Source organism: Lepidochelys kempii, chromosome 1 (assembly GCF_965140265.1).
Source record: "Lepidochelys kempii isolate rLepKem1 chromosome 1, rLepKem1.hap2, whole genome shotgun sequence".
Taxonomy (NCBI): domain Eukaryota; kingdom Metazoa; phylum Chordata; order Testudines; family Cheloniidae; genus Lepidochelys; species Lepidochelys kempii.
The window spans coordinates 250,172,140-250,199,849 of NC_133256.1; the positions used below are offsets into that span (position 1 = coordinate 250,172,140).

The 27,710-nt window shown below is 38.8% G+C and overlaps 1 protein-coding gene and 1 long non-coding RNA gene across 2 annotated transcripts in view; one reads left to right on the forward strand and one right to left on the reverse strand.

Moving 5' to 3' along the window:
- Nucleotides 1-26,976, reverse strand: part of IGF1 (insulin like growth factor 1) — a 77,236-nt gene extending 50,260 nt beyond the window's left edge. The window contains exons 1-2 of the mRNA XM_073323488.1: nucleotides 26,625-26,976; nucleotides 22,794-22,950 (exon numbers count right to left, since the gene is read on the reverse strand). Of these exons, the coding sequence (XP_073179589.1) occupies nucleotides 22,794-22,950; nucleotides 26,625-26,687 (220 nt within the window). The 5' untranslated portion in view covers nucleotides 26,688-26,976. The remainder of the gene's footprint in view (nucleotides 1-22,793; nucleotides 22,951-26,624) is intronic.
- On the forward strand, nucleotides 19,409-22,919 carry LOC140902912 (uncharacterized). Its single transcript, XR_012156137.1, has 3 exons — nucleotides 19,409-19,539; nucleotides 22,285-22,337; nucleotides 22,727-22,919. It is a non-coding gene; the product is annotated as an uncharacterized lncRNA (long non-coding RNA).
- Nucleotides 26,977-27,710: the final 734 nt, after the last annotated feature.

A 27,710-nucleotide genomic window follows, 5' to 3' on the forward strand; every position in this document is an offset into this window, starting at 1 on the left:
TTACAGGGTTTTCTGTAAGTAAAATTGGAATATTGTACATTGTATTGAAAGATACACTGAGTTTTCTATAGAATATAAAAGTTAGGGAACAAGCAAAGGTTTTGTTTCTTTGGTGGCTTGAAAAAGATGTTGAATGCAGTGAACAATGAACTGAAAACAATATCAATTTCTTCTTAGAAACAAACCTAGAAATTGTTCTAAACATAGTGCTGAGGTCGGCAAAATACAAACCATCTTTAGAGGAAATCAGTGAATATAGTTAATTGCTGGATACAACTTTTAAGGAGCTAGGAAGGAAAAATCAAAAGGAGAGGAGGAAACATGAGAGAACATTTTTAGTGACTACACACATACACTGAAGCCACCCTCCCCTCAAGCTGAAAGAGGGTTAAGGCATTATTGTTAATCAGAATCACTGTAGTATCTCAGAAAAGGAGGACGTGTGGCACCTTAGAGACTAACAAATTTATTAGAGCATAAGCTTTCGTGAGCTACAGCTCACTTCATCGAATGCATCACCTCAGCCCAGAAGGTGTTGGAGGCTGGACGGATCAGTGGAAGACCAGGAGGGAGACCGAGGCAAAGCCATGGCCATACTGCACCATGCAGTACAGGGGCATGTGGGAGAGCATGGCCACACAACCATTCATTAAAGTCTGTGAGTAAAACTTTCAAAAATGCCCAAGTGACTTAGCAGTCTATCTTCTATTTTCAAAATTGACTTAGGGCCAGACTTTTAAAGATGCTTATGCTCCCAAAGATGCAGATAAGTACCTAGTGGGATTTTCAAAAGTGCATGAGCACCTAACTCCCACTGATTTCAAGAGAAGTTAGGCACTTAGGTCCTGTAAAAATAGGTGTCATTGTGTAATTAAAGACTATCATAATATAGAATCTGATTTGCCCAAAGCTGAACAAAGGAGCACATTTAAGGTTAATAGATTTCCAGCCCAGAAGGGAACATTATGATAATCTGGTCTGACTTTCTGCATAGCATAGCCCATAGAACCCTCCCAGAAGTTCCTTCATTTAGCCCATAACTTCTGTATGAGCGATAAAATAGTTTTTTAAAAAGACAGCCAGCCTTTGATTTAAAGATTTCAAGTGATGGAGAATCCATCACATTCCTAAATAAATTATTACAATGGACAATTACTCTCACTGTTAAGTTTGCCCCATATTTGAAGCCTACATTTGATTCGATTCCAGTCATTGGCTCTTGTTATGCTTTTGTCTGTTTGATTAAAAAGCCCTCTACTATTAGAAATTTTCTCCCCACGTAGGTATTTATAGACCATGATCTAGTCATCTCCTAACTAGACCTGGTTGGGAATTTTCAGACTAAACTGTTTTTTTTTTGGTCTGAAAATGTTGATTCATCAAAACTGAAATTGAACGCTGCAAGGGATTGGTTTTGACAAATCTCCTGGTTTAAAAAAGGTTGGGAAAAAAAGGTTTTGAAACTTTCAAAATGTTCTAACATACTGTATTCAAAATGAAAAGTTTTGTTTTTGCTTCAAAATAACTTTTTGGTTTTATATGTTAGTGGATTTATACTAAAAAAAAGGTTAAAAATGTTAAAAGGTGGAAATCAGTATGAAACAGTTTGAATAATTGAAATGAAATGTTCAATTTACCCAATCTGATTTTTTTTCAGATGATCAATTCATGAAATTTTTCACAATTTCGACTTTTTATGCAGATTTGGACAGGAATTTTTTTTAGAAATCTCAAAAGTTTTCATGGGATGGGAAAATCATTTTCCACCCAGTGGTAGTTCTAACCTTCCATCTGATAAGACAGACAAATTGCTTCTACAGTCTTAAAAATCAGTCTTAATGCTGATACTTCCTAGCTTTTGACTACTTAGTCACATAACTTTGAGACCATACTTTTAACATATTTTTTATATGTAATACAATTGTGTGTGTGTGTGAAGTGTCTTCTGTTGAAGGATTGTAAGATGAATTGGTATATCAGACATCAAATAAAGTATTTCTGATTTACATTACTATGGGCTTCCCACATACCCTTCCCAAAATAACCAAGCCTTTGTGCCTGTTTACATATTGAGACACTGGCCAAAGATGGGGGTGATATCACACCTTGTCTGTATGTCCACACAGCAAAGAACAACCTTTGGCTGGCCCATGCCAGCAGACTCGGGCTGGGGCTGTGAGGCTGTTCAGTTGCTGTATAAACTTTTGGGCTCCGGCTGCAGCTCAAGCTCCGGGACCCTCCCTCTTCACAGGGTCCTAGAGACCAGGCTCTGTCCCAAGCCCAGAAGTCTACATAGTAATGAAACAACTCCACAGGCGGAGCCCTGAGAGCGTGAGTCAGCTGGCATGGGCCAGCCTCCTCCCCCATTTTTCTGTGGTCTGTAGACATACCCATACATTCCTGCATTCTTAGTGAGTACTTAGAGAAGATAAAGGAGCAATACTGGTATCTTATAGCAACAGAGACTTTTGCAGATCACCAACAATTCCTTATATTCTTCAAATTGCAAGGAATTTAAAATTATTTAAATACAGTTAGTTGCACCTCATTGTTATGGAGACCAAAACTATGGTCAGATTATTCAGAACCCACAGAAATAAAATCCTTTAATAATATGGGCAAAACTCCTTAAGAGGTTATGAGGTATTTTTATTTATACTGTTCTACATATGAGACATTGAAGACATTAGAAAACATGCATTGTCTTATGCTTCCTGCATCAATTACTGTTTTTCTCATACTGAATTTTTATCCTCTATTGTTTTTGTCCCACATTTGGGTTTTGGCATGTTGTAGGGTCTTGCAAGCAATAACTTACAAACTTGAGGTTTTGCAGTCTTGATTGACCACCATCTGTTTCAGACTACTTCCTGATATAGAATATTTGTTCATATTCAGCTTTCATTATTTTTAGCTCGCTCTAGAAATTACCATCTTTCATTTCATGTTTTACATACTTATGTTAGAAGATTTTATATTAAGCATATTAGAATGTTTCACATCCGAGAGGAATCACTATGCCAATTTTTATTTGAGAGTTTTTTATGTCTCTCTCTTTTTAAAAATGATCATGTTTTTTCACAAGCGGTGACAGCGTTTACAAACACTACACAAGTCTGCAAAGGGTTAAACAGCTGCTGGGGGTCCAATCAGCTACACTCACCCATAATATCTGAAGCAGGTAGGCTTTGAGGAAGAAGGTAAAAAGGGAGAGCTCAGCTCAGTTGGTGACTGACTGGGATGAAGAGCAGGCCTTCAGCTTTCACTGTGGGAGTGAAGGCTGCCTGGGGTGAGGAACTGAGGACCTCCCTGAGGGAACATAGACTTGGCCTGGCCTGTTTGCTTTGTTTGGTTGTCAGTGACCAACTTAGACTTGCACAAGCCCATGCTGGGCAGAAGTGTTTGTTTCTTGGTATGCTGCTGAGCCCAGGAGGAGTGGAGGAGTTTGTATTTCTTTGTTTATTTTGGACTTTGGGCATCCTGGATGGGGTGAAACTTCTATGTGACCTAGCCAGAAGGCTAATTCACCTCAGCCCAGAAGGTGTTGGAGGCTGGACGGATCAGTGGAAGACCAGGAGGGAGACCGAGGCAGAGCCATGGCCATACTGCACCATGCAGTACAGGGGCATGTGGGAGAGCATGGCCACACAACCATTCATTAAAGTCTGTGAGTAAAACTTTCAAAAATGCCCAAGTGACTTAGCAGTCTATCTTCTATTTTCAAAATTGACTTAGGGCCAGACTTTTAAAGATGCTTATGCTCCCAAAGATGCAGATAAGTACCTAGTGGGATTTTCAAAAGTGCATGAGCACCTAACTCCCACTGATTTCAAGAGAAGTTAGGCACTTAGGAGCTCCTACGTTCCACTGGTTTTCAATAAGACTTAGGGCTTGTCTACACAGCCTTGTAATTTGGACCACGGGGGTATGTGTGTGTGTGAATCAGGGCTGGCTCCAGGCACCAGCTTTGCAAGCAGGTGCTTGGGACGGCATTCAGAATGAGGCGGCCGTTCATGTCCCACGGTGGCAATTTGGCGGCAGCTCCGCCGATCTTCCAGGCACGGTGGCAATGCGGCGGCAGCTCCGCCGCTATTGCGCTGGCGGTATTTCGGCGGCGACTGCTTGGGGCGGCAACATTGGTAGAGCCGTCCCTGATGTGAATTGCACATGCCCTAGTATTTTGCACTGAAACTCCCCTGTGTGGGCACTGCGGGCTCAAACTGAAAGGTACCCAGTTTGTGTTAACGTAGTCCTTTTGAACAAGGATTACCTTAATGCAGTCAAGATACCTTTTAGTTCATACCTGCAGCTTCCACACAGGGGATTTACAGCACAGCACACTAATGCCTGTTACAGTTCAGGACTGCAGGGCTATGTAGACATAGCCTTAAGCTCCTAATCGTAGACCATGTCTACATTACAAGCTTACAGCGGCGCAGCTTAACTGATACAACCGTGCCACTGTAAAAGCGCTCATGTAGCCCTGTTATGCTGATGGGAGAGAGTTCTCCTGTTGAAATATTAAAACCAGCTCAATGAGTGGTGGAAACTGTGTTAGCAGGAAAGCTTCTCCCAATGACGTAGTGCTGTGCATGCCAAGTGCTTATCCCGGCAAAACTCATGTTGCTTGGGCTGTGTATTTTTTCACACTGCTGAGCGACAAAAGATTTGCTTGCAGAAGTGCTAATGTAGACATGGCCTAAATAACTTTGGCCAATATGACTGAGGCTTCTAAGTCACTCTAGGGGATTTGGAAAATTCACTCTCTATGCGCAAGTGATTGGTGAACCTCAAGCAGTACACAGGTTGCTTATATAAGCCCCCCAAATGAGTGTTTGTCTGAAGCTCATTTGCCCTATCCAAGCCAAGTGTTGATAGTATCTGTCAATAGTCCCACAGCCACCCTGCTTTTAAACAACCAGGATGCACAAGTATCAGTCGTGCAGGCGGTGGTTCTTAGGGAACCCAAATGACAGTGGACATACAGAGAGAAAAGGTGGGTGAGGTACTCAGAAACCAGACTGAACCCAACCAAGAGAAACAATCTATCTGAAGCTCATGGCACCTGCAGTCAAAAGGCCCAAAGAAACCAGCCACAGAGATGAACGGGAGTCTTTTCATTGACTTCTATGGACTTGTGATCAGGCCTGATCTGATGGGGCATGGTGGTCTGGGTTGTTGAGACTATTCATTACCTGTAAGAATTCAGCTGATTGGTTCTTTAAGTTTGTTTTTGTTTGTTTAGATCAAATTTTTCTGAACCTAAATATGGCTGAGATTTGGCACAATTAGAATTTTGGACAAAGGACTGAGTAGGTTCTTATGTTATCCAATCTGGTTCTCCCTCCTTTAGGATAGTCTGCACTAGTCTTAGCTTTGTAATTTCTGCCTCACTTCTGCTCTGTGCATATTTTTTCCCGTTAGGGTGCTAAGTATTTATTAAAGCTGGGTGGAGTCCTACTTGTTTAATAATTCAAAAATAATCACTTTAAATTCAGAATCTGTTATCTATTAGTTGATTCTTTTTGGTGGTATCAAATCTGATTTATTAAAAAAGTTTCAATCTATTTCCACTCAGTTCAGGTTGATCTGTTTGAAATCAGGTGATCCAGTCTAGAACTCACATTTGAAAAGAGTCATAGAAAAATAGGATACCACCACCACCATCGATTGTCTTCTCTTTATGAGTCTTACTCTTTGTGATGACAATTAGGGTTACAACATCAACCCCTGTGGGTTTTGAAAAATAATATAAGATGCTTTTGCAACAGATATGCTCAACTTAAAACAGAGCTACGATAACAGAGGTAAACTACAGTGTTTGGAAAAACGAAAAGGCTAAGGGTCAAATTCTGTTGTCTCAGTAAATGTTGCATTTTGTAGTTCCTGAAAGAGTAATTCATGATCCACAAAATATTTTCTTAAAAATACCTAAAAAACATTCCGTGGTGTGGACAATAAATATCAAATTAAAGGAATTGACCTAGTGCAGTGATTAAGAGTTACGTGCAGTCACATAATCTGATAACGTGCTATTATTTCTTTTGAGGAGACTAAATTATTTTGACCACAGCTTGTGAAGCTAACATTGTATTTAATACATCTATTACTTGACCAGAGGGGCTATTTAGCAGTGTTTCTAAAGAAGTTAGAAGTCAATGTTGTGAGCATGTATTTCTAGAGCACGCCCTTCAGTTTTTAAATTGCTGACCCCAACACATTATTACAGCTTCTCAAACCTAATTTTCCGCTCACACTATGAGACAGACTAATTTTTTTTCCAAACCAAGTCAAATTGGTACAAGCCAAAATATTAAGATAGGGTTGAGAATGACAAAGAAAACAACACGATTCAAGTAAACTACACATTTATCTATTCATAGCAAATATAAATCATCCTCTTTGTTTTTTTTAGTGCTATTCTCTGGCTCTCCTTGAAGAACGTAACTATTGAAAAAAATTGGCAAGATCCAAATAACTGAAGTACAGTCCTGGCCCCAGCAGTTGGTTTGGAAATTGCAACCACAGCAATTAGCATTTCCAATTTCCAGTTCACAGAAGGTCAGGCAATGGGGTTATCTTTGGAGCAGTTATATTACCTTGGAGAAAAAGAAAAACTGAAGGGATGGAGTTAAAGGGATTTTGCATTGTTGAGTCAGCGCATGAATTGGTAATGTCCTCAAGCAGAGTTTTGTCTTGTTTTCTTCAATCAATTGTTCTACCACATATATATCCACTGCTGAGCTAAGTAGAGCTACACTATCTGTTACTTTATTGAATCCCCCCAAATGCATATAGAACCTATGGGTCCTCCAAACAGTTCAGCTTAGTGTCATTCAGTGTCCACTTGCTTTTTGAAATATGGTCCCTTTCCCCATGTACTTTGGGGCACAGCATTATAGTACAGATGCTGTTTCTTTCATTGTCAAATTGAACTGTCCAATGGGTTCAGAGATAATCCTTTTATAAAAACAACAAAAATGCTTTCCAGATTCAGAGCTCAATCTTGGCTTCTGGTAAAATTGTCTCCTCCGTCTCTAAGAAAATTGCATTGAGTCAATTTCTTCTATGTATACTCATGGAGCAAGACACTAAATATGAGAAAAGGTATCAAACCTGTCCCTGTATTTGCACATGGGTGAATCATAGAACTGGAAGGGACCTCGAGAGGTCATCTAGTCTAGTCCCCTGCACTCATGGCAGGACTAAGTATTATCTAGACGATTCCTGACAGCTGTTTGTCTAACCTGCTCTTAAAAATCTCCAATGATGGAGATTCCACAACCTCCCTAGGCAGTTTATTCCAGTGCTTAACCACCCTGACAGGCAGTTTTTCCTAATGTCCAACCTAAACCTCCCTTTCTGCAATTTAAGCCCATTGCATCTTGTCCTATCCTCAGAGGTTAAGAAAAACAATTTTTCTCACTCCTCCTTGTAACGACCTTTTACATACTTGAAAACTGTTATCATGTCCCCTCTCAGTGTTCTCTTTTCCAGACTAAACAAACCCAATTTTTTCAATCTTCCCTTAGAGGTTCTGTTTTCTAGACCTTTAATCATTTTTGTTGCTCTTCTCTGGACTCTCTCCAATTTGTCCACATCCTTCCTGAAATGTGGTGCCCAGAACTGGACACAATACTCCAGTTGAGCCCTAATCAGTGCAGAGTAGAGCAGAAGAATTACTTCTTGTGTCTTGCTTACAACCCTCCTGCTAATACATTCCAGAATGATGTTCGCTTTTTTTGCAACAGTGTTACATTGTTGACTCATATTTAGCTTGTGGTCCACTATGACCCCCAGATCCCTTTCTGCAGTACTCCTTCCTAGGCAGTCATTTCCCATTTTGTATGTTTGCAACTGATTGTTCCTTCTTAAATGGAGTATTTTGCATTTGTCCTTATTGAATTTCATCCTATTTACTTCAGACCATTTCTCCAGTTTGTCCACATAAGTTTGAAGTTTAATCCTATCCTCCAAAGCACTTGCAACCCCCCCGCCCCAGCTTGGTATCCTCCACAAATTTTATAAGTGTACTCTCTAAGCCATTACCAAAATCATTGATGAAGATATTGAACAGAACCAGACTCAGAACTAATCCCTGCGGGACCCCACTTGTTATGCCTTTCCAGCATGACTGTGAACCACTAATAACTACTTTCTGGGAACAGTTTTCCAACTAGTTTTGTACCCACCTTATAGTAGCTCCATCTAGGTTGCATTTCCCTAGTTTGTTTATGAGAAGGTCATGCGAGACAATATCAAAAGCTTTACTAAAGTAATGAAATAACCACATCTATTACTTCCCCCATCCACAAGATTTGTTACCCTGTCAAATAAAGCTATCAGGTTGATTTGACATGATTTGTTCTTGACAAATCCATGCGGACTGTTACTTATCACCTTTATTATCTTCTAGATGTTTCCAAATTGATTGCTTAATTATTTGCTCCAGTATCTTTCCAGGTACAGAAGTTAAGTTGACCGCTCTGTAATTCCCTGGGTTGTCCTTATTTCCCTTTTTATAGATTGGCACTATAATTGCCTTTTTCCAGTCTTCTGGAATCTCTCCCATCTTACATGACTTTTCAAAGATAATTGTTAATGGCTCAGATATCTCCTTAGTCAGCTCCTGGAGTATTCCAGGATGCATTTCATCAGGCCCTGGTGCCTTGAAGGCATCTAACTTGTCTGAGTAATTTTTAACTGGTTCTTTCCCTATTTTAGCCTCTTCTGAGCCTACCTCATTTTCACTGGCAGTCAAATACAACAACTGACTTCTCATGATACCCAGCAATACACACCATGTATTGTATTTTAAGAAGCTGTTCATTTTCCTTTGTACCTGGTCTAATCTGTATATACAGTGATTGCCTTCTCTTTCCACTTTTGCTGTACCAGTGTTGAGTTCGCGCTCTTACGAAACTCCCACTGAAGTCATCAGATGTTCTGCTTGAGTAAAAGAGCAGGAGGAGGCTCAGCTACCATGATCCACGTGAGCAGATCCCTGTGTCCATGCAGAGATCCACTGACGTCAGACCCAACTAACACAAGCTCGAGTTTCCAAATGTAGGTCTGCAATCTGATCTGTTTCAGAGTAGCAGCCGTGTTAGTCTGTATTCTCAAAAAGAAAAGGAGTACTTGTGGCACTTTAGAGACTAACCAATTTATTTGAGCATAAGCTTTCGTGAGCTACAGCTCACTTCATCGGATGCATACTGTGGAAAATACAGTGGGAAGATTTATATACATAGAGAACATGAAACAATGGGTGTTACCATACACACTGTAACCAGAGAGTGATCACTGAAGGTGAGCTATTACCAGCAGGAGAGCGGGGGGAGAGGGAGAACCTTTTGTAGTGATCTGTGTGAGCTATGCCCACGGTGGAGTCTACCGGAGTCAAGTGCGGGTCTGAAAGGCACAGGAGACCGCTTGTTTGGATCAGATAGGAGGATCCAGGCCTTAATGAGGTTTGTAAAATTAGAAGTAAACTGTCATAAAAGGAAACTACAGAGAGGAACCGCTAGCATTATTACATTATGCAATATTTCTAGCCTTATATCTTTCAGGTGCATGTACTCATATAAATGAAAAATGACACAAGCTTGTCACTGATCATCAGTCTGAGAAAGGACTTAGTGAAGAGAAAAACATCTTATCTTAATTTGACAAAAGAATCAATGGAATATTCAATATAGCATGGAAGGCGGAATTATTCTAACAACACACCTCTTCATGCAAAAATGATGGGAAAGTAACATCAATGTAATTGATCAGAACCTGGTAGAAAGAAAATAATTACTCTAATAAGGAAAGTTTGTTTGCTGAATTCCAAAGTATAGTTAGGATCAAACTGGAAAAGGTTTCACTAGGATCCGTGTTTTTGTTCAGTGCCCATTGATTTAGGGGACAGTGCCAAAAACAATTAGAAAAGGAGCCAGGAATATCTTATAAAGCAATGCACAGGTATATTTGCATTTGATCTTTGTTATATATTTCAGGAATAACAAGACTTCTATACAGGATAAATATTTGGCAATAATACATCTGTTTAAACCAAGAAAAATTACATGTATTATTAGTAGCTTGCTCCCAAATTACACAAGGAGAAATTGGATACATTTTCAGTAGCTTGCTCTAAAATCTCTTCATTCCATGAGTCACCAGAGTCACTCTGCCAAACTAAATATGTCTCTGAAAGGCTGGAAACTTTAATGGAAAGAAACATAAAACTTAAAATACGTAGGAAAATTTAAGCTTCTTGGATGACCTATTGGCTAGTAATTCAGGAATTTAGGGGATGCAGAGGCGCGACATTACAACCTTCTAATCTACAGGAGTTTTGAAGTATTCCTGAATGTGAACATGCATATTAAACTAAAATAGATGTCCAAATTAACTCCCAAAAAGCTATTGTGGCTGATGAAAAGTTACAAAAAGATGTTTTAAAAAAGCTCTTAGTAATAGTACAAGCACTTGTCTGTTAATTGACAGAGTTGACTGACATAATAGAAAACATTAGTATATTGTGTGTGTATATGCATCCCAAACAAAAACTCCTTTATAAACCAGTCAAGGTTGCTGAAGTGTATACAACACCAACACATCCATCAAAAGCACAAGGGAATTCCAAATCAGGATTTCCTCATCTTTTTCAACCTGCAACCATCATTTCACCTTCTCCACACATTCTCATCCACAACATATACACTTTCTCCCTCCACAACCACATAAAACACACAGCATTTAAATCTGACCATGTAGAGTCGTTTGTCAGTTGGATGTTTGTCAGTTGTTTGGAATGTAGAATTGGTGTTGCATTGAAAGAGATGGCAAGTGTGTAGGGTTTAGATTTTTATCTCATGATTCAGTAACTAGTGTTGGATGACTGTTGGAGAGAATTGTTTAAGCTTAAATAATTTGCTATAGTGTTTATCATTTTGGTTAGTTTGCAATATTTCTGGTCATGCTATTTTGTTGCTTACCTCATTTGGAGGTAGAACTGGTCAACAGGTGTTCACCCTTTATTTATCTTCAGTAATAAAACTACTTGGCCAGGGTGATTGGAATGAGTCACTTCCATTCTTCACTTTTCATAAAAAAGGGTTTACATGATAGAGATTTAAAAACCAGAATTTTAACTTAGATTGCTGCCATAACACTGACAAAATAAACCCATCTCTAGAATGGCTTCAAATCAGCGGTGAAGTTTTGGGAAGGGATATCATTTAATTTTACTCCCCTTGATAGAAGTAAAGCAATTTGTCACCCTATGCTGAGAACTATTGGTTAACAAGTGACTATGATGAGCTATTTTGGATCAGGAAGGCAGTGAGAGACATTTTAACTAGATTCACTTGTCTAAACTTGTGCTTATAATGACACTGTTAAACTCTAGATTGTTGTGTGCAGCCCACTCATCAGTGTATGTTACATGTTCCCTTCTGTGCCTGATGCACAGAAGATATGGATCTGTTCATGCTCTCCCTTTGAGAACCTGGGTCCCTGGCTCAGAACTGTGGAGATATGTTTTGAGCTCTGGTTTTTAGCTCTTTAATCTCTGATGCAGCAGTTTAGATGGTGACTGTCATATTTGCACTAAACCAAATTGTAAAATAGTTATGAATTTCTGATATTTTTCCCATTTGACATAAGGGGCCCTAGAGTTACTCCAGGCATTAATTTGGCCCAATATCTTTGGTAGGAGTAGCATGAAAGAATTTGATATCACTTTTTAATTTGTTTTTTATTAGTTACATTGAAATATAACTTAGCTGCGCATAATTACTTTCATTTGTAGTCATAGTTTTGAACAAATGGGCTCATTTTAAGTATGAATGTTGATATTAGGTTTGGTTAAATAAGAAACTTATCCCAGACGTTTTGCAAAGCATTAGAACGTATGCTCAAATCCATCCTTATTCTACCAAGCACTCAAGCCCATGCTTACATCTAAGCACACACTTACATTCCATTGAAATCAGTGGGACTTAAGCACATACTTTGCTGAATAGACATAGACTGCTGAATTGAGTCACTAGAGAGGCTGCCGTATGAATTCCCTGTCCTGAAACACTTACAATATGGATTGCCTCAGACGCTCAAGCATTTAATGCAAAAGGTTTGAATTAAGAGACTGTGTGGGCTTGGTCAAAATTGTATGATTTGTCTTTGTGACTGTAGCAGCTGTGATCAAATATTGCAAAGCCATTAATAATATCAGGACAAATGCAGAGGACCATGTGCAAAGGTTTTGGCCAATTGCATAAAGGAATATGTCAGAAGTAAAATGAGTCAAGGGTTTTTCTTGGTATTTAAGGTTCAGTGAAAAAGTAAGAGGGGCAGCAATGCCAAGAATTAACACTGAGCTTGCCAATTGCTTCTTTAAGTGACTTTAGCCAACATGAGACTAAACAATGCATTAAATACACATACAACTAACTGCAGTTAAGGAACCAAACGTCAAGTAACAGCTTTTTGCTAAATGTTAAAGTTGAGCTAGCACATTGATAAAGACAGACATCATGACAAGCTTTGTCATCTCTTTTGTCTAACCACTGATGAGGGCACACATAATTTGAATTTTTAGGAAACCTACTGCACTCTCATTTGGATTTAATAGTATAGGGACATTTCACAAAGATGTACATGTGTGAAAGTTTGCCCACTGCTTCGGCTTCAGAGCGGCCAGGCAGCTGATCACTGTGCTCAGTGTAGTGTCATTGAATGAAAAGCAAATTTATTTGTATTGTGGTTGGGACACTCTCTAGGAGAACACAGTGGCATGAGCCCCCCAACCCTTTCCAATGTGGCAAAAATTGCAGACTCTCTCTCATAGGCCTTGCTTCTTTTTAAGGCACTCCTCCATGTTTCTTATGAATGGCAGTAAAATGTAGGTCATCACACCAGGGATTGAATTGGGAACTGCAGAGATAAAAAGCAGGAGCTGCTGCATCTTGAGCTAAACAGCCAAGACTCTATAGGTGGAGGTTGGAACAACTCATACCCTCTGTGGATTGGCACAGAGCAGGGATCCATAGCACACACTCACTAGTGGGTTATATAGACACAAAAGAGGTACGTGTCAGATCCGATTTGATTCCACAATTGTTTCAATCCAAAACTGCGTGGTTTCCATATTGTTACTACACGGGCTCATCTATTTCACCAGCATATATTTTTGAAATGTCTATTAAAAATTTCCCTAATACAGTTGAACATAGTACAGTAATTGCAACTTTTCAACATTTCTTTTCAGGGCTTGGAATAGATCATTGCTTTCAGCTTGGGACATTTAGAGGCGTGAGCATCTATATGGTTGTCATGACCCCCCCCCCCCGGTATGGGAGAGGTATGGAAGAGGTATGGAATGCAATGCAATGCAATTCCATCTGTTGTAATTACATTGATGAATTCTGCTGTCAGGCCTAAAAATCCTAAAGCCATTTTAAAAGCAGACTTTGAGCAGCTATTGATTAATAGGGAGGAAAATCATTGTCCTGGTACTTAGCAGAAGCACTGTGCTGGTCACATAACTACCTATTACTGGGCCACTGATTTCCTTCTCTGCAGGATACTGACTCCTTCATTTATACCTCCTTCCTACACAGCATGGGAGGTGTGATGACAGGTCTCATTTTAGAGATTCCTGCCCATTAACTCTTCCTGACTTCCTGGTGAACTGGGAGTTTGGAAGAATAATCCAGTATTCTCATGACATGTACAAGGGAGGGGGAATATCTCTGAGCATTCCCAGGGACACTGCATTGGTTTTGTTGTCTCAGTGGAAGAAAATCAATAGTAAAAATATGCCATAATAGTCCACATAGTGGTTGTCAAAAGCAATGGGAGGGCTGGATACTGGGAAAGCCTAAATCTGCCCATCCCAGTTATTAGAGAGACAAGGTGGGTGAGGTAATATCTTTGAGGTAATATTTGACCAATTTAGATTAGTGAGAGAGACAAGCTTTCAAGCTCTTCTTCAGGTCCATGTAGCTCAAAAGCTTGTCTCTCTCACCAACAGAAGTTGGTCCAATAAAAAATATTATCTCAACCCCCTTGTCTCTCTAATATCCTGGGGCTGTCACAGCTACAACAACACTGAATACATTCCTGTTCAGAAATTCTTTCTTCTCTGTAAGGAAGCATGTGTCAGATCATTCTTTGAAGAATGTTGGAAGAGCTTCATAATGCTAGGTCCCTAACTTTAGCTTCCATTTTTATACATGGCCCCAGGTACATATTACATCTAAGTTGGGCCTGAGAAATTAGAGTGACTCATTAAATTATGTAAGCATCTGAAAGGCCATTTATTTTTTAACACTTATATGCACCTTTAACTACATTAACCATCTCTGTTTGGGAATGTGGCAATGCATATTTCTTAAAGAAGAAGGAACTGAATTGAAAACAATATGACTTGTTTCCTAGAGCAAAATGCACATGGTCTCCTCTCCCAAGCTAGTTCAATTTATTCATAACATAGAAGTGTGAGCTAGAGTAAACTGTATTCTGTTATTCTCTTTGAATTATATAAAGAAACAAAGAAATAATATCCTTTTAGAGAAATCGACAGAATAACTATTACAGGAAGAGTACAACACTTACAGCAAAATTCTACCCCTCTGATCTGTGCTGTAGCTCTCCGGAGCATGTTCTGCTTCTATTCTTTAACTTTGAAGTGTCTAGTGAAATGTGAATGATGGAAGAATAATCTTCTTATAACACTATTTTCCTGAGCAAGTTACACTCAGATTTATCAGTTTGCCAGGCGAAATAAGCACGGGGTCTACAATGTATGAACCTGAAATAACAGGATGTGAGAATACAAGGTCTACATTGCCTAGAAAGCTATGACAAGGAAGGATGATCTTGAGTTTCACACACAAGACTGCGTCAGGACGAGATCTGTGTTCTGTACCTGGCTTCGTTACAGACTTCCTGAGTTTCCTCAGGCAGTCACTTAACTGGTTTGGTTTCAATCCAAAGCAGGTGACCCTTGAAGGTGTCAGTTGAGTTGTTTGTGTTCATTCTAACCTGAAACTCTGAGTGAATCATAGATATCTGACCCCATATTTAGGGAAACAAGGGGAAAGGTCCACACTGATGGCAAACCAAAACTGCAGAATTCCACCTCAGTGTAGCAATATTTATCCTTTTAACTTTCTGCTTACTTATGGTAATATCTTAAATGAAACGGAGGGTGGTTCAGGGAGTATAATAATTTGAAACAGAATCCTTAAACTCAAGATCACTAGGGCTGAAAGTGAAATGAGTGATCACTGCTGACTAATATCTTACTTTTATGTTTACCCCTAAGAAACCTAAAGAGCTCTACATACACTGGGTCACATTGTGTGGCATTAGTTGCCACAGTTGCAGTAAACAGATGCAGTGGTCCTTTGCACAAGCAACAGAAATTCTGCATGTGGAGAAAAGACTGCTAAGGAGTACACACAGGACTCTCACACCATCATGGGGCCAGCACATGCTTCTCACAGTATTGTCCTCAGCTGCCAACTGGTATGGACGGGGAATGGTACATGGTCATAACCTGCAGTGGCATTATGGCCATCCTCAAACTCCTACTTAGTGAACTCAGAGTGTGGGATTCAGGTTGCCTATTAGTGCAGGAACAGAAGGACATGCAAATCTCCCTATACTTCCTCTGCCCATGTCAGAAACCATGCAAGAGAAGCCAGAATGTGGGCTTTTATTAATCTACCACTTCATGGAATGTACCAGCTGTTGAACATTACTGGATTCAGTGTTTAAAGCATCATGTGTCATAGGATGGAGAATTGACTGTCCCTTCAGGGCAGAGCCCAGTGTTTTCCATGTGCAGCAACTGGATGCCATGTGGATAGGCACTTTAGAAATTCTGATAAATAGATAGTGATAGGTAGATGTGAAACACAATAAAGAAGGATTCAATTACATGCATGCAGGGAGGTAGACTGACTTCCCAAACTAGCCCACTGGGGCTAATTTTTCTTCCCTTGTAAAACATGAGCTAGGATCTTTTCCGTGGTTAGGACTTCTCTTAGTCTCATCCAAAGGATGGCACCTTCCTAATAGAATACTTTGTCACTGGCTCAATACTGACTTCCAGGGAAGAATACCACTTACTGAATATGCATCTCCTGCAGCAGCTTGTTGTTTTCCTTGGGGCTCTCCCGTCCAAATACCAACCAGGCCCAACCCCGATTAGTACACTAGTTCTAACAAGGTAGCAACAGAAAGCGATGCGGTTGAATTGAAGGATTCAGTCTCGTAGCTAATAGACAGGTGCTCACATCATAAAACTGCCATCATAGTAAGTACTATTTAGCACTCTTGACAGCATTCTCAGGAGAGAACTCCAAATATAAAAGCAGTGTGTAGAATGAACTACCCTCTCAGCCCTAGAGATGGTCCCTCCGGATCAGGGTTGAGGCACACTGGCAGAATAGTGTGGGGAAACTTGCACTGCGGCTGCCCATTTTGTGTTTGTTCTGTGAATAAGCAGAAGACTTCAGTCTGCCAAGCTATCAGTACAAAGCCTATTAGAAGCACTGCATTCACCTAAAATTCCATGGTGTTTAATACTTAAGCATTAGTTAAGTTTGCTTCTCCTCAGTGGTAATGAAGATAGCATGTGCTGTAACTAAATACTTGGCTGTGCTAGTAAATGGAAATTTAACTTTACATATAATTACACACACAACCCTCCACCCCATATTAAAAGAACATTATGAAGGTTGCAAAATCGAGCACTCAAAAGTGCCAGCATTAAGTTACCTATGCCCTTTGCATATGCATTATGAGACAGTTTTTAATTACATGGTCACATACTGTTTTTGCCACAGGACTCCTGCCTCTTTCAATGAATAGGATGGACTGTGCTCACTGTGAGAAACCCTGTACTCTAGTGGGTTCAGACTGTTCTGCCTATTTCTGCCCAAGCTTGAATGCTTCTGCCCTGTCCCTATCCCAGTCCTGTCTCTTCCCCGCCCTGGCTCCTCATCCCAGTCCCATTCTCCTCACCTAGCGAGTCCCAGTCTCCACGCCTCAGGCTTCTCATCCCAGTCCCAGTCACACTGCCTAGCATACACTAACCTGACCTCTCCAGTATCCCTGTCCCAGTTCCCCCTTCCAGTTCTTTGTCCAATCTGTCTCTCTCCCCCAACCCATGCCCACCAGTCTCCCTTCCCAGGCTCCTTGTCCAAGCTCAGTGTCTCCCCCCTAGTGCCCTCAAGCTCCTTGTCTCAGTCTCTTTGCCCAACTATTCCCAGTTCTCCCCCCAAACCCTGGCTCATAGTTAGATTTGTGTACTTTCCTCTCATCTCACTCTTCTGCCACACTGGTTCTCATCCCAATCTCAGTCTCCTTGTCTAGCCAATCCAAGTCTCGCTTACCTCAGCTCTCAGTCCCAGGCTTCCCACTGAACTCTCAGTTTCACTTTTCCTCTCTGCCACCCCCAGCCTCCAATCCTAGGATCCCACTCTCAAGCTTCTTGTCCAAATCTACTTCCTCTGTCCCATCACAGGTCTGGCTTTTGTCCCTTCTGCATTCAATTTGGGTAGTTTCATTTACTGCCTGGGCCCAGTGGGGGTTCATTGAGAGTGCAAGAGATTTTGGGTCTGATGCCTAGCCCCATCATGGCCTGCAGCATACCAGAGCAGCAATTGCAGGGAAAATCCCACTCAGCCCTGGGCTTGCGAATGCCCAGTGTGGATGGGATCTCTGGTAAATTTAGCTGAGAGGCTCTCTCAAGTCTTTACTGAATATGTGCAAACTATGATTTTTTTCAAAGACTCAGAGATTGGCCAAATTTGGATGCATTTTCATGGGGATGGGAAAAAGCACATCCCAGGACAAAGACTAAATTCCAAGATCTTGCTGCAAAGTATGGGGTGCTACAGCTTCTCAAAGACACCAGAAAATTTTAAAATGGGCAAAATAATGTATTTTTCCCCTTGTCTCCTTCTTGGAAATGATTACACTGTTTTGGGTGAATTTTTTTTTATTCAGCCTAATGTAGATACCTGGCATGGAAATTTCAGCCCAAAAGTTGGCAAAGTTATAAGCAACTGAAACCAGGGAATTATAATGGGAAGTGTCAAGCAACCTTAATAATAGGCAATGCACCAGTCTCATCGATACTATGTTGTAAAACTCCTATTGACTTAAATGGGGCCAAGATTTACCCTACACACACACACACACACACACACACACACACACACACACACACTATTGTCTATAACCAGTATAATATATAATTTAATATCTATATTAAAATACTGAGTATTATTGAATGACAGCAGTTGCAACTGAGGTTTAATTACATAAGCCTGATTTTGAACCTCGCCCCTACCTCTTAATAGACAAAACAAAACAAAAACAAAAAAACCCACAACAGCCATGTACTGGCCTCAAAATTTGTGGCTTAGATCTAGGGTTGACATATGATTTTTCTACAAAATTTGAAATGACTTGAACAATGTTTTATTGAACTATGACACCCTAAACATAGAAGTGTTCACCAGAATTCCAGAAGTCTTCCGAGGATGGGTTTTTTTGGCACCAAATAAACAAAAAGAAAGCAGAAAAGAAATGAAACTTAATTTATTTGATTTCCTAGCTGATATCTGGGGCCTAGTCCAGCATAAATTAAAATAGCTGGGAGTCTTTTCACTGACTTCAGCGTGTATTTCATTGGACAGCTAGTGCACAGCATCAGAATTCATATGATGAAAGTCAATTTGAGAAGTTGCCAACTTTTCAGTTGAGATGTTGCTCTGGAATGTTGGCTTTGGTGAACTTAGTACAGCTCTTAGTAAGCATCTAGCCCCTTTTATTGCATACATAGACCTAAACATGTAACTTATTCCCAAATGAGGCTTGGTGAAATAAAAGATAATTTTTTCCAAAATGGTGCATTATGGGCTTTGAGCCTCCTCAGGCTCATGGGATTTTGCACTTGTACAGACCTATGAAGATTCACAGGAAAAGGGGGAATGACCTCTCTGCTCTTACCTCAAGCTACTCCTTCCTTGTACCTACTGAGGTTTTCCTTTGGGAACTGACCCAAAGCCCATTGAAATCAATGTAAATTCTTCTGTTGACTTCAATTGGCTTTGAATCATGGCTGTGGTCCTCTGTGGCGGCAGCAGTCCCCTGTGACCAGCCCCAACAGGTTTGCTGAGTGGAAAAGGCAGGGAAGTGTTGAGGGATAATGTGTGTATAAGAGACACCTTACTTATTTTAGTCTGGGGAGAGCAGTGTTGGGCTGGTTGAAAAAAAAATTGATCTAAACTGTTTTTCAATAGAACATTTTCATGGGAAGTGCCTGCTTCCTGGGGGAAATTTCAACTTTTTGTTGAAAAACCAAAAACTTTTGTTTTATTTTTCCGCAGGAGAAAATAATAATCTTACAAGCTCTAGAGGCATGGTAACTTGGAGCAAAAGGCGAGCTGGAAGGTGTCAACCCACAGAATTTTAAGTACTGAGGGTCAACATTTTCAGGAGCTCTTGAAGATCTCATAGGAGCCCAAGGTATAGTATATAGTATATTCTTAATATTCCTTAGGGGGAAAAATCCCAGACAAATCTTCATTGTTAAAGTAAGTAATAAACATCAGAACAATAAATATCAAGAATGTTACACTTAATAGAAATAATAAGGAAAGTTTTATATATAGGTTTAATTACTCATATAATTCAAGCATTTGAACTACTTCAGGAGTATAGTTATCAATGGTTCACTGTCCAACTGGGAAGATGTATCTCCTGGGGTCTTGCAGAGGTCTGTCCTGTGTCCAGTACTATTCAATGTTTTCATTAATGTCTTGGATAAGGGAGTGGAGAGTGTATGTATAAAAATTACAGATGGCACCAAGATGGGAGAGGTTACAAGCATTTTGGAGGACGGGATTGGAATTAACTGGAAAATTGGACTGAAATCAACAAGATAAAATGCCATAACAACAAATGCAAAGTTTACTCTTAGCGAGGAAAAATCAAATGCACAAAACAATATGGGGAATAACTGGGTAGGCAGTAGAACTGCTGAAAATGATCTGGGGTTATAGTGGATCACAAATTGAATATAAGACAACAATGTGATGCAGTTGCAAAAAAGGCTGATATCGTTCTGGGATGTATTATAGGAATGTCATATGTAAGACACAGAAGGTAATTGTTCCACTGTACTCAGCAGTGATGAGGCCTCAGCTGGAGCACTGTGTCTGATTTTGGGCGTTAAGAAAGATGTGGACAAATTGGAGAGAGTACAGAGGAGAGCAACAAAAATGGTAAAAGATTTACAAAACTTGTCTGGAAAGATTAAAAAACTGCGCATGTTAGTCTTGAGAAAAGATGACTGAGTAGGAACCTGATAACAGTCTTCAAATATGTTAAGGACTGTTATAAAGAGGACTGATTAATTGTTCTCCATGTCCACTGAAGGTTGGACAAGAAGTAATGGGATTAATCTACAGCAAGGAAGATTTAGGTTAGATAGTAGGAAAACCTTTTTAACTATAAGGATATTAAGTACTGGAAAGGTTACAAAGGGAGGTTGTGGAATTCCTGTCATTGAAGGTTTTTAAGAACAGGTTAGACAAACACCTGACAGGGATGGTCTAGGTATAGTTAATCCTGCTTCAGTGCAGGGGGCTGGTCTACATGACCTCTCGAGGTCCCTTTGAGCCCTATATTTCTATGATTCCATGATACTTCCACAAAAATGTAAACATGTAAAAATTAACATTAAACTTTACAATTACAGCCTCAACTCTGACCCCAGGACATAGCTTTCAAAAAACATAGCATTTCAATTTTTTAATTATAGAAAGATAGTTATAAAGATTTAAATAACAGTGTTCAAAGATAAAGCACTAACAGATCTACAGTAACTATAATCCCTTGCACCAAAATACAGAAACAACACATTCCAAGGTCTATTGAACACAAACTTTCTATCAGAATGTCAATATTTTATAATTATTAAACTATGCAGACATTGTGCAAAGAAGAATGTTGCATATTTAATACATGTAACGTATCTTTGTCCAGTACACCTTCTATTATGGTAATATATAATATCTATACATTTGGGAGTTGTTCTTATGACCTGTGCAGCTCTAGAACATATGAATTTTGAGGACAGTGGTTGTACATAAGTAGAGACCTAATGTACTTGGTGTGATATTGCCAAAGCAATGGAAAGCCTGTAGGAGACCAGGTAGAAGGATATTTGGTGTTGGAGTTCACAATAAAAGCATGAAGGAGATAGAGGTAACCGTGTCAGAAAACTGATTGTGCTTGTGGGAATTGGGAAGAAAAAGAGGAAGTGACTTCATTATTGAAGTGAGGTTGGGGATGGCTGGAAAGAAAAGGAAGGATCTGAATAGACTGAAAGGACGGAGAAAGCATCCAAAGATTTGGATAAGCTTCAGGTAAGTGTCCAGAATTGAGGCACTTGATCTGAATCTTTTGTGGTTTTCCGAAAATGAGGGCTAGTAGAGGCACAGAGTGAACCTCATACCAACTAGAGTAACCTTACCAGATACTGAATGGCTTTTCTTTAGCAAATCACTGAAAGTTTCATTAGAGGCCACATGTCTTTCCGTGGACTCAAAAGCTGCAATCTGAGTAGTTACCAGACTGAGATGCACTCAACATGAGTAAATGTGGAAACTTTGATATTTTGAAGCGTATCAGTGGTACAGCCAGAATATGCTTGATATCAATGCACTGGAATCTTAGAATAAGCCACCTTTCAGGTAGGAAGTGACACTGAAATTCCCTCTGTTTCATAGCTTTACTCTTTTTGAATTGCAGACCACTTATAATTGTTTAGTATCAGAGGGGTCGCTGTGTTAGTCTGTATCCACAAAAACAGTGAGGAGTCTGGTGGCACCTTAAAGACTAACAGAAAGCTTGTGCCCAAATAAATCTGTTAGTCTTTAAGGTGCCACTGAATTCCTCGTTGTTTTTGTAATTGTTTAGGAAGGTATAATGGGTTTGAATTACCACTGCATTATTCCGGTTTCATACAAAAGAAGCTAAGTCAGTGAAATATTGTAGTGGTCTATCAAGGCCAATTTTTGGGATATTGCTCAGAATAGGAATTCATGCGTTAACTTATGTTCAGACTTATAGTTCATTCATTTGAAATATTGGCTGCATTTGTGATTATTGTTTTTTATTACCCCAATGCAAATTAATTTTGTCTTCGCTTGAACTGAATTGATGTAGTGTATGGATATTCAAATGTTGTAACTTTCTGCCTTCCAGATTTCCTCTCTCAAACCAGATCTTGGAGCGTAGTGTGTTTTTAACATGATGTGGTATGTACTTAACTTGTTTACTATTGCTTGATATCTTAGTACATAGAACATCCAATAATATACAAATTGGTACATTCATGTATCACTGTACCTACTATGCTGCCACATGAACCTATCAGATCTAGCATGTCCTGTCATTCCATTGATTTCAATGGAAGGCCAGCAGAAAGTAGCAGAACAGCAGGTGGAATAGAAGCAGCTGGGAAGTGGTTAAAAGGAATAACATAGCTGAAAAAGAAAACCCATTAAAACCTCAGATAAGCTGAACTCAGACTGTGCTCTATGCTTTATTGAAACTTCATGTTCACTTCGGATTTGGATAACTCCACGATTTAGGATAGTAGCCATACTTCACAGTCTGGTTTGATTATTCTTGTGCATGCTTGTAGTGGTTGCAAAACCCAAAGGATTACATGGAAAATTTTTGAAGCTGAACGATAGAAGGGGTTGACTTACTGAAATAAAAGCCTCTGTCTCCACATACGAACTGAAGAGCATCAACCAGCTCAGCACCACAGAGTGTCTCTGGGCCAGCGGTGGCAGAATTGGTTAAGGTAAGCAAACACAGGCCAAGGTAGAAGAGATGAATGTAGGACACAGTGTGCATCTTCACCTGCCAAAGAAGCAAAACCACTGCGTCAGAGTTTCCCAGTAGAGTCCTAAAGAAAATGAAATACTGCACCCCAGTGAGTTGCGAATGCATACGCAGTGTAATTTGTTAAATAAAAGTAACCACATATTAAGAAAGCTCTCATGATAATACTGTAAGTCTTTACATTTTCCATTGTATGCATTTTATAACCTGTTTTTTTCTTCCTGGTGAACATTCATGGTTCATGTTTACACAGAGTTAAAGAACCTTCTAAGAATGGACTTTGACTTGTTGCAACTGCATGTGGAAGCGATAGAAGGAAGGCAAGGGAACTGAGGGAGGCCAAAATAACTAGGGTGGGAGAGAAAAAGCAGGAAACAGGAAATGTTCAAGAAATTAAGATGAAAATTAGTCATGGTTTATGGGCCAAATTCAGTTCAGTGCCAACAGGTGTATCTTCATTGAAGTTAGAATTATACCCATTTAGCTTAGATCTGAACTTGACCATATTCAGAAGAGCTTACAATTACTTTCTCTCTTTTGTAGTTGTGGTACAGACTTAGTTTTTTCTTTCCTAGAAAAAATATTAAAGGTCCAAATTCTCAGCTGATGTAAATTGACAGAGCCACGTTTGTCTCCATTTCTGTATTGATTTACAGCAGCCAAGGATCTAATCCAATGTGTGCAGTGCTACAGAACCCTTATGCTGTAGAAATGACATAGCAGTTTTAGAAAATACCACTGTTAAAATAGTAGGAAATCCCATTTATGTTTAGTAGTAGGGGCAGTGAGTGAGACAAACAATGAGCCAAATTCATGCCCCATGCTTACCAAGTTGCAGAGTTCAAAAGAAGAAAACATATAAATAATTTGGAATGGTTTCCCTTTTTTCTAGATGGCATTTTTGCTGTGAAAATAACCAACAAATCCAAATCCCTTAGTATGTCATACAAAGTATGAGAATAATTATATTCCCATTTACAAGAGTCTTTAGCCAATTTTGCCATGGAAAAACCAACAAAATGTTATTGCATTAAAATGACTTCAATGGTAGATGCAAGAAGATCAGATTATAAATGACTGACAATATCGGGCATTATTTCTTGTAAGGATTCCATATTTTAACACCACCAGTTTCTTCTTTCCCCTTCCATACTCTTGAATTTAAAATAAGAAAGTGATGCACCTGCAATTTAACATAGCTCTTACTTCAGAGGAGATAAATCAGAAAGCTGTTAAACACATAGTCTCAGTAGACTGAAAGGCTTTGTATATATAAGAACATTATGTATTTAACAGTTTGTTCTTGAATAACATTTGGGACTGCAATAAACATAAATCCTAAGAATTTAACAATTTTATGTTTTTCAAGAGTTTTCAGCTGGGTTACATGGTAAGATAAATATCAGCATGTAGCTAGGACAAGACAGATTCTCCAGTGTTTTTCCTTTAGTGCAGGCCAAGAAAGCTGCACAGTCCAACCACAGAGAATTTCTGCAGTTTATCCCAAAATATAAAACAATCAAGAACTTGCAGACAAGTTAAAATGTTGAAAAAAGAAATGGATTCACATGTTCATAGGGCTCAATTGATGGATTTAAAAAAAAAAAAGTTAAGTACTGTTCCCTCCAAACTTATTCCGGAACAGGATTTATTTTCTTTATCATTTTAATTAAAGGTGCCATTAGTTGATTCAAGATGTTTGTGATAAGATTAAAATTCTCATTTACATCTCAGGGGAATATAAGAAAAATACTTTCAGAAATGTAACACAATTGGTCACAGGTTTTTTACAACAGGTTAGGGTGTTTATTGTGAGTCCAATCTGAATAGAAAACCGAGGTATTTAAAAAAATGCACTGGTTGGTGGGTGGGGTTTACTGAAGCATTTAATTACATTTGGACACCAAATACAGGTACAGGATGAGCCTGAGTAAACACTTCTGTTAATTACATCAAATGATTGATCATATTTTCACAGCTGGAATTTCCATGGATCTTTCTTCAGTAACATAACCAGCTATTACTGCAGTTCTGTTCCAACAGTGCAAAATAGTGGCACATAAATGAACTGACAGAGGCTGACCACTCCAGAACTCTTTTACACCTTTCATGTTTTCTAATCTCCACCCATCGCAAAAACTTTAAATCAGTTGGCACAAATTGTATGTAAATAATCTTTACATTTATGAAAACAGTTGTCCATTTAATTACATTTACAGTTATAATAAATACTATGTATAAATACCAGTAATGACATAAGTAGCATGTATTACAGCGTAAAATAGAATATAGGGTTATATGTATCTTCTGCAGGACAGGTTGCATATGAAACTGCTGGACCGAATTACCAAACCAGAGTATCTGAAGAAACATGTAATTACAATGTAATAACATAGTATTCACTAGTAATTATCATGTAAGTAAAGTATACATTTGGACCAGATCCTCAGCTGGTGTAAATCAGTGTCGTTCCATTGACTTCAATGGAGTTATGCCAATTTATACTGACTGAAGAATTAGCCCATTATTTTTAGGTCTCTTAACTTTTAGCATTGCTCAGCTCTTTCTTTCTTTGTTCATCTTTCAGGTATGTTGGAATGAGGTGCCTATCTGGATACCAAAAAATTGTTCAATTGCAATTCACATATTTTACTTAGAAAAGCTATTATGAATTATAGTAAGGAAAGTGGATGAATTCTGCCTGTGACAGGCACTTTTTTTTAATGAATTGGGCCCTCGGGTAATTCTGTGGAGCTGAATAGCTGTGGAGTCTGTGTCAGCTTCTTAAAACTGTGCTTGCAAATTGGAAAAAAAATCCCAACATAGTTCTTGAAAGATATGATTTTGCTGAGAATGGAAACTTGAATGGGGGCCAGTTGATTGAAACGGAGGTCGGTGCATCTATTGCAGTCCAATTTACCTAAAGAGAATTGACACTCCTGAATAGAAATGATAGTATTGTCACATGAAACTTTGCCTGAAAAAGCCCTCCCTACAAAGAGAAAAGTTGGACAAGATGATGGGGGAATATTTCCACTTTCCTTATGTACAATTGTTTAAACTATATGAATATGCAAGGTCAGCAAGAGTTGTAACTGGTTTCTAATATAAAAGGCAAACCGAACTTCATTTTTACTTTTAATAAATGAAAGCACAAAAATAAGTAAATGTAATATAGTGGCAAAACATTGCTGCAATGCTACCTTCACCTATAAGTTTGAACACCATAAAGTATGAACATTTTATATATTGTGGGCATAGAATAATAGTACAGTACTTTAACCTTTACAATGTGTATAATGCATATATCAATATAAACCTCTGCACCTGCAGAAAATATCTAAAAGTTCTTATTCTATGTTGAACAACATTAATTAACTATAGATAATAATGTAACTGGAAGCTTTAATATTGACATAACAGAAATATTGTAAAGTTTTCCTAACAGAAGCAGAATTTAAAATAATTACCTGCAATAGTTCTACCTTTACAGTTGTTATCGGTATGTAATTGCAACTATCACATACAGCCATTTTTCAGATAATATAAAACTGCATATTCAGCAATTTATAAATAATTTCCAGTTCAGAAATAATGTTACTAAAAAGTGCATAACACTCTCTTAGCCAGAAGCAGACAATCCACAATAAAATAAAACTCCAAAATGATTTCAAATAGTAATAAAGATTTACCTTCAAGAAATCACAAAAGCAGCACTTTAATAATTGTGTTGAAAGACTCTTGATTTTTTCCATTGCTTCTTAAAAGTGCAAAGTCTGGAAATGAATTTGTTAGCAGAAATAATGAGAAAAAAGAAATCCAGAGAGATGTGGATGTTGAGAGCAATGTCACATTTCAATATTGAGGACTTTATTCCATTGCACAGGCTCTATTTGCTCTGATTTTAGCAGTGACAGTGAGATTTAGCAAACAGAAGAGGGATTTAGAGAAAATCCTCACATTTATCTACATTACACAGACACTGTAGACAGGAAACAGCTGGGGGAGCATTTGCCTTCTCTCTCTCTCCCTCTTCTGGCAAAGTTACCGAGTAAGGACTTTTTTGGGCATGGTGACAAATAACATCATACCTTTGTATTTTAAAACTAGAGCACAGAAGCATATTTTTTTCCCCTTAAAAGAATGTGCATTAGTGACAAAAGTGTTAGCACATGAAAAAACTTATGCTGCCGTGGAAAACAAGAAAGTGTATTACGGTTAACTTTCAGCTGGGTATCTATCTATCAGGTTATACACCTTTGCATTGTTAGGGTTGGAAATTTGGTAGTCTATACAGTGAGTAATAATTGAAACCTCCAGCTTGTAGTGATATTAACCCTAAAATAGCAGTTAGCAATTTGATATAAATATGAGGCTCGGTGAGCACTTACTTGTGCTAAATAAGACAAAATACCTTTAACAACCTCATGGGAGAAGTGATAGCATTTCCTAGAACCTCCTGGAGTCAGAATATAGCAGTGCTATTGACCTAGTATGGGTCACTGTCTCATGACTTTGCTCTTTTTTTGTGCAGTAAAAATAAAGTGAAATTTACCCTTTCACTAGTATTCTTCATAATTAGTCTTGGTAACAAGTTAAATGCCAAGAGGCAGGAGATAATTTTACTTTGTTAGTTTTATAATACATAAGTTTTGCCTTTTTATTTTTCCTCAGTTATGTGTATATTATAAATAACACCAGCTGGCCAGCAACATGCTCTCACGGGTTATGATGTCATTCAAATCCCTCAACTGTTAGTGGCTTGCAACACAATCCAA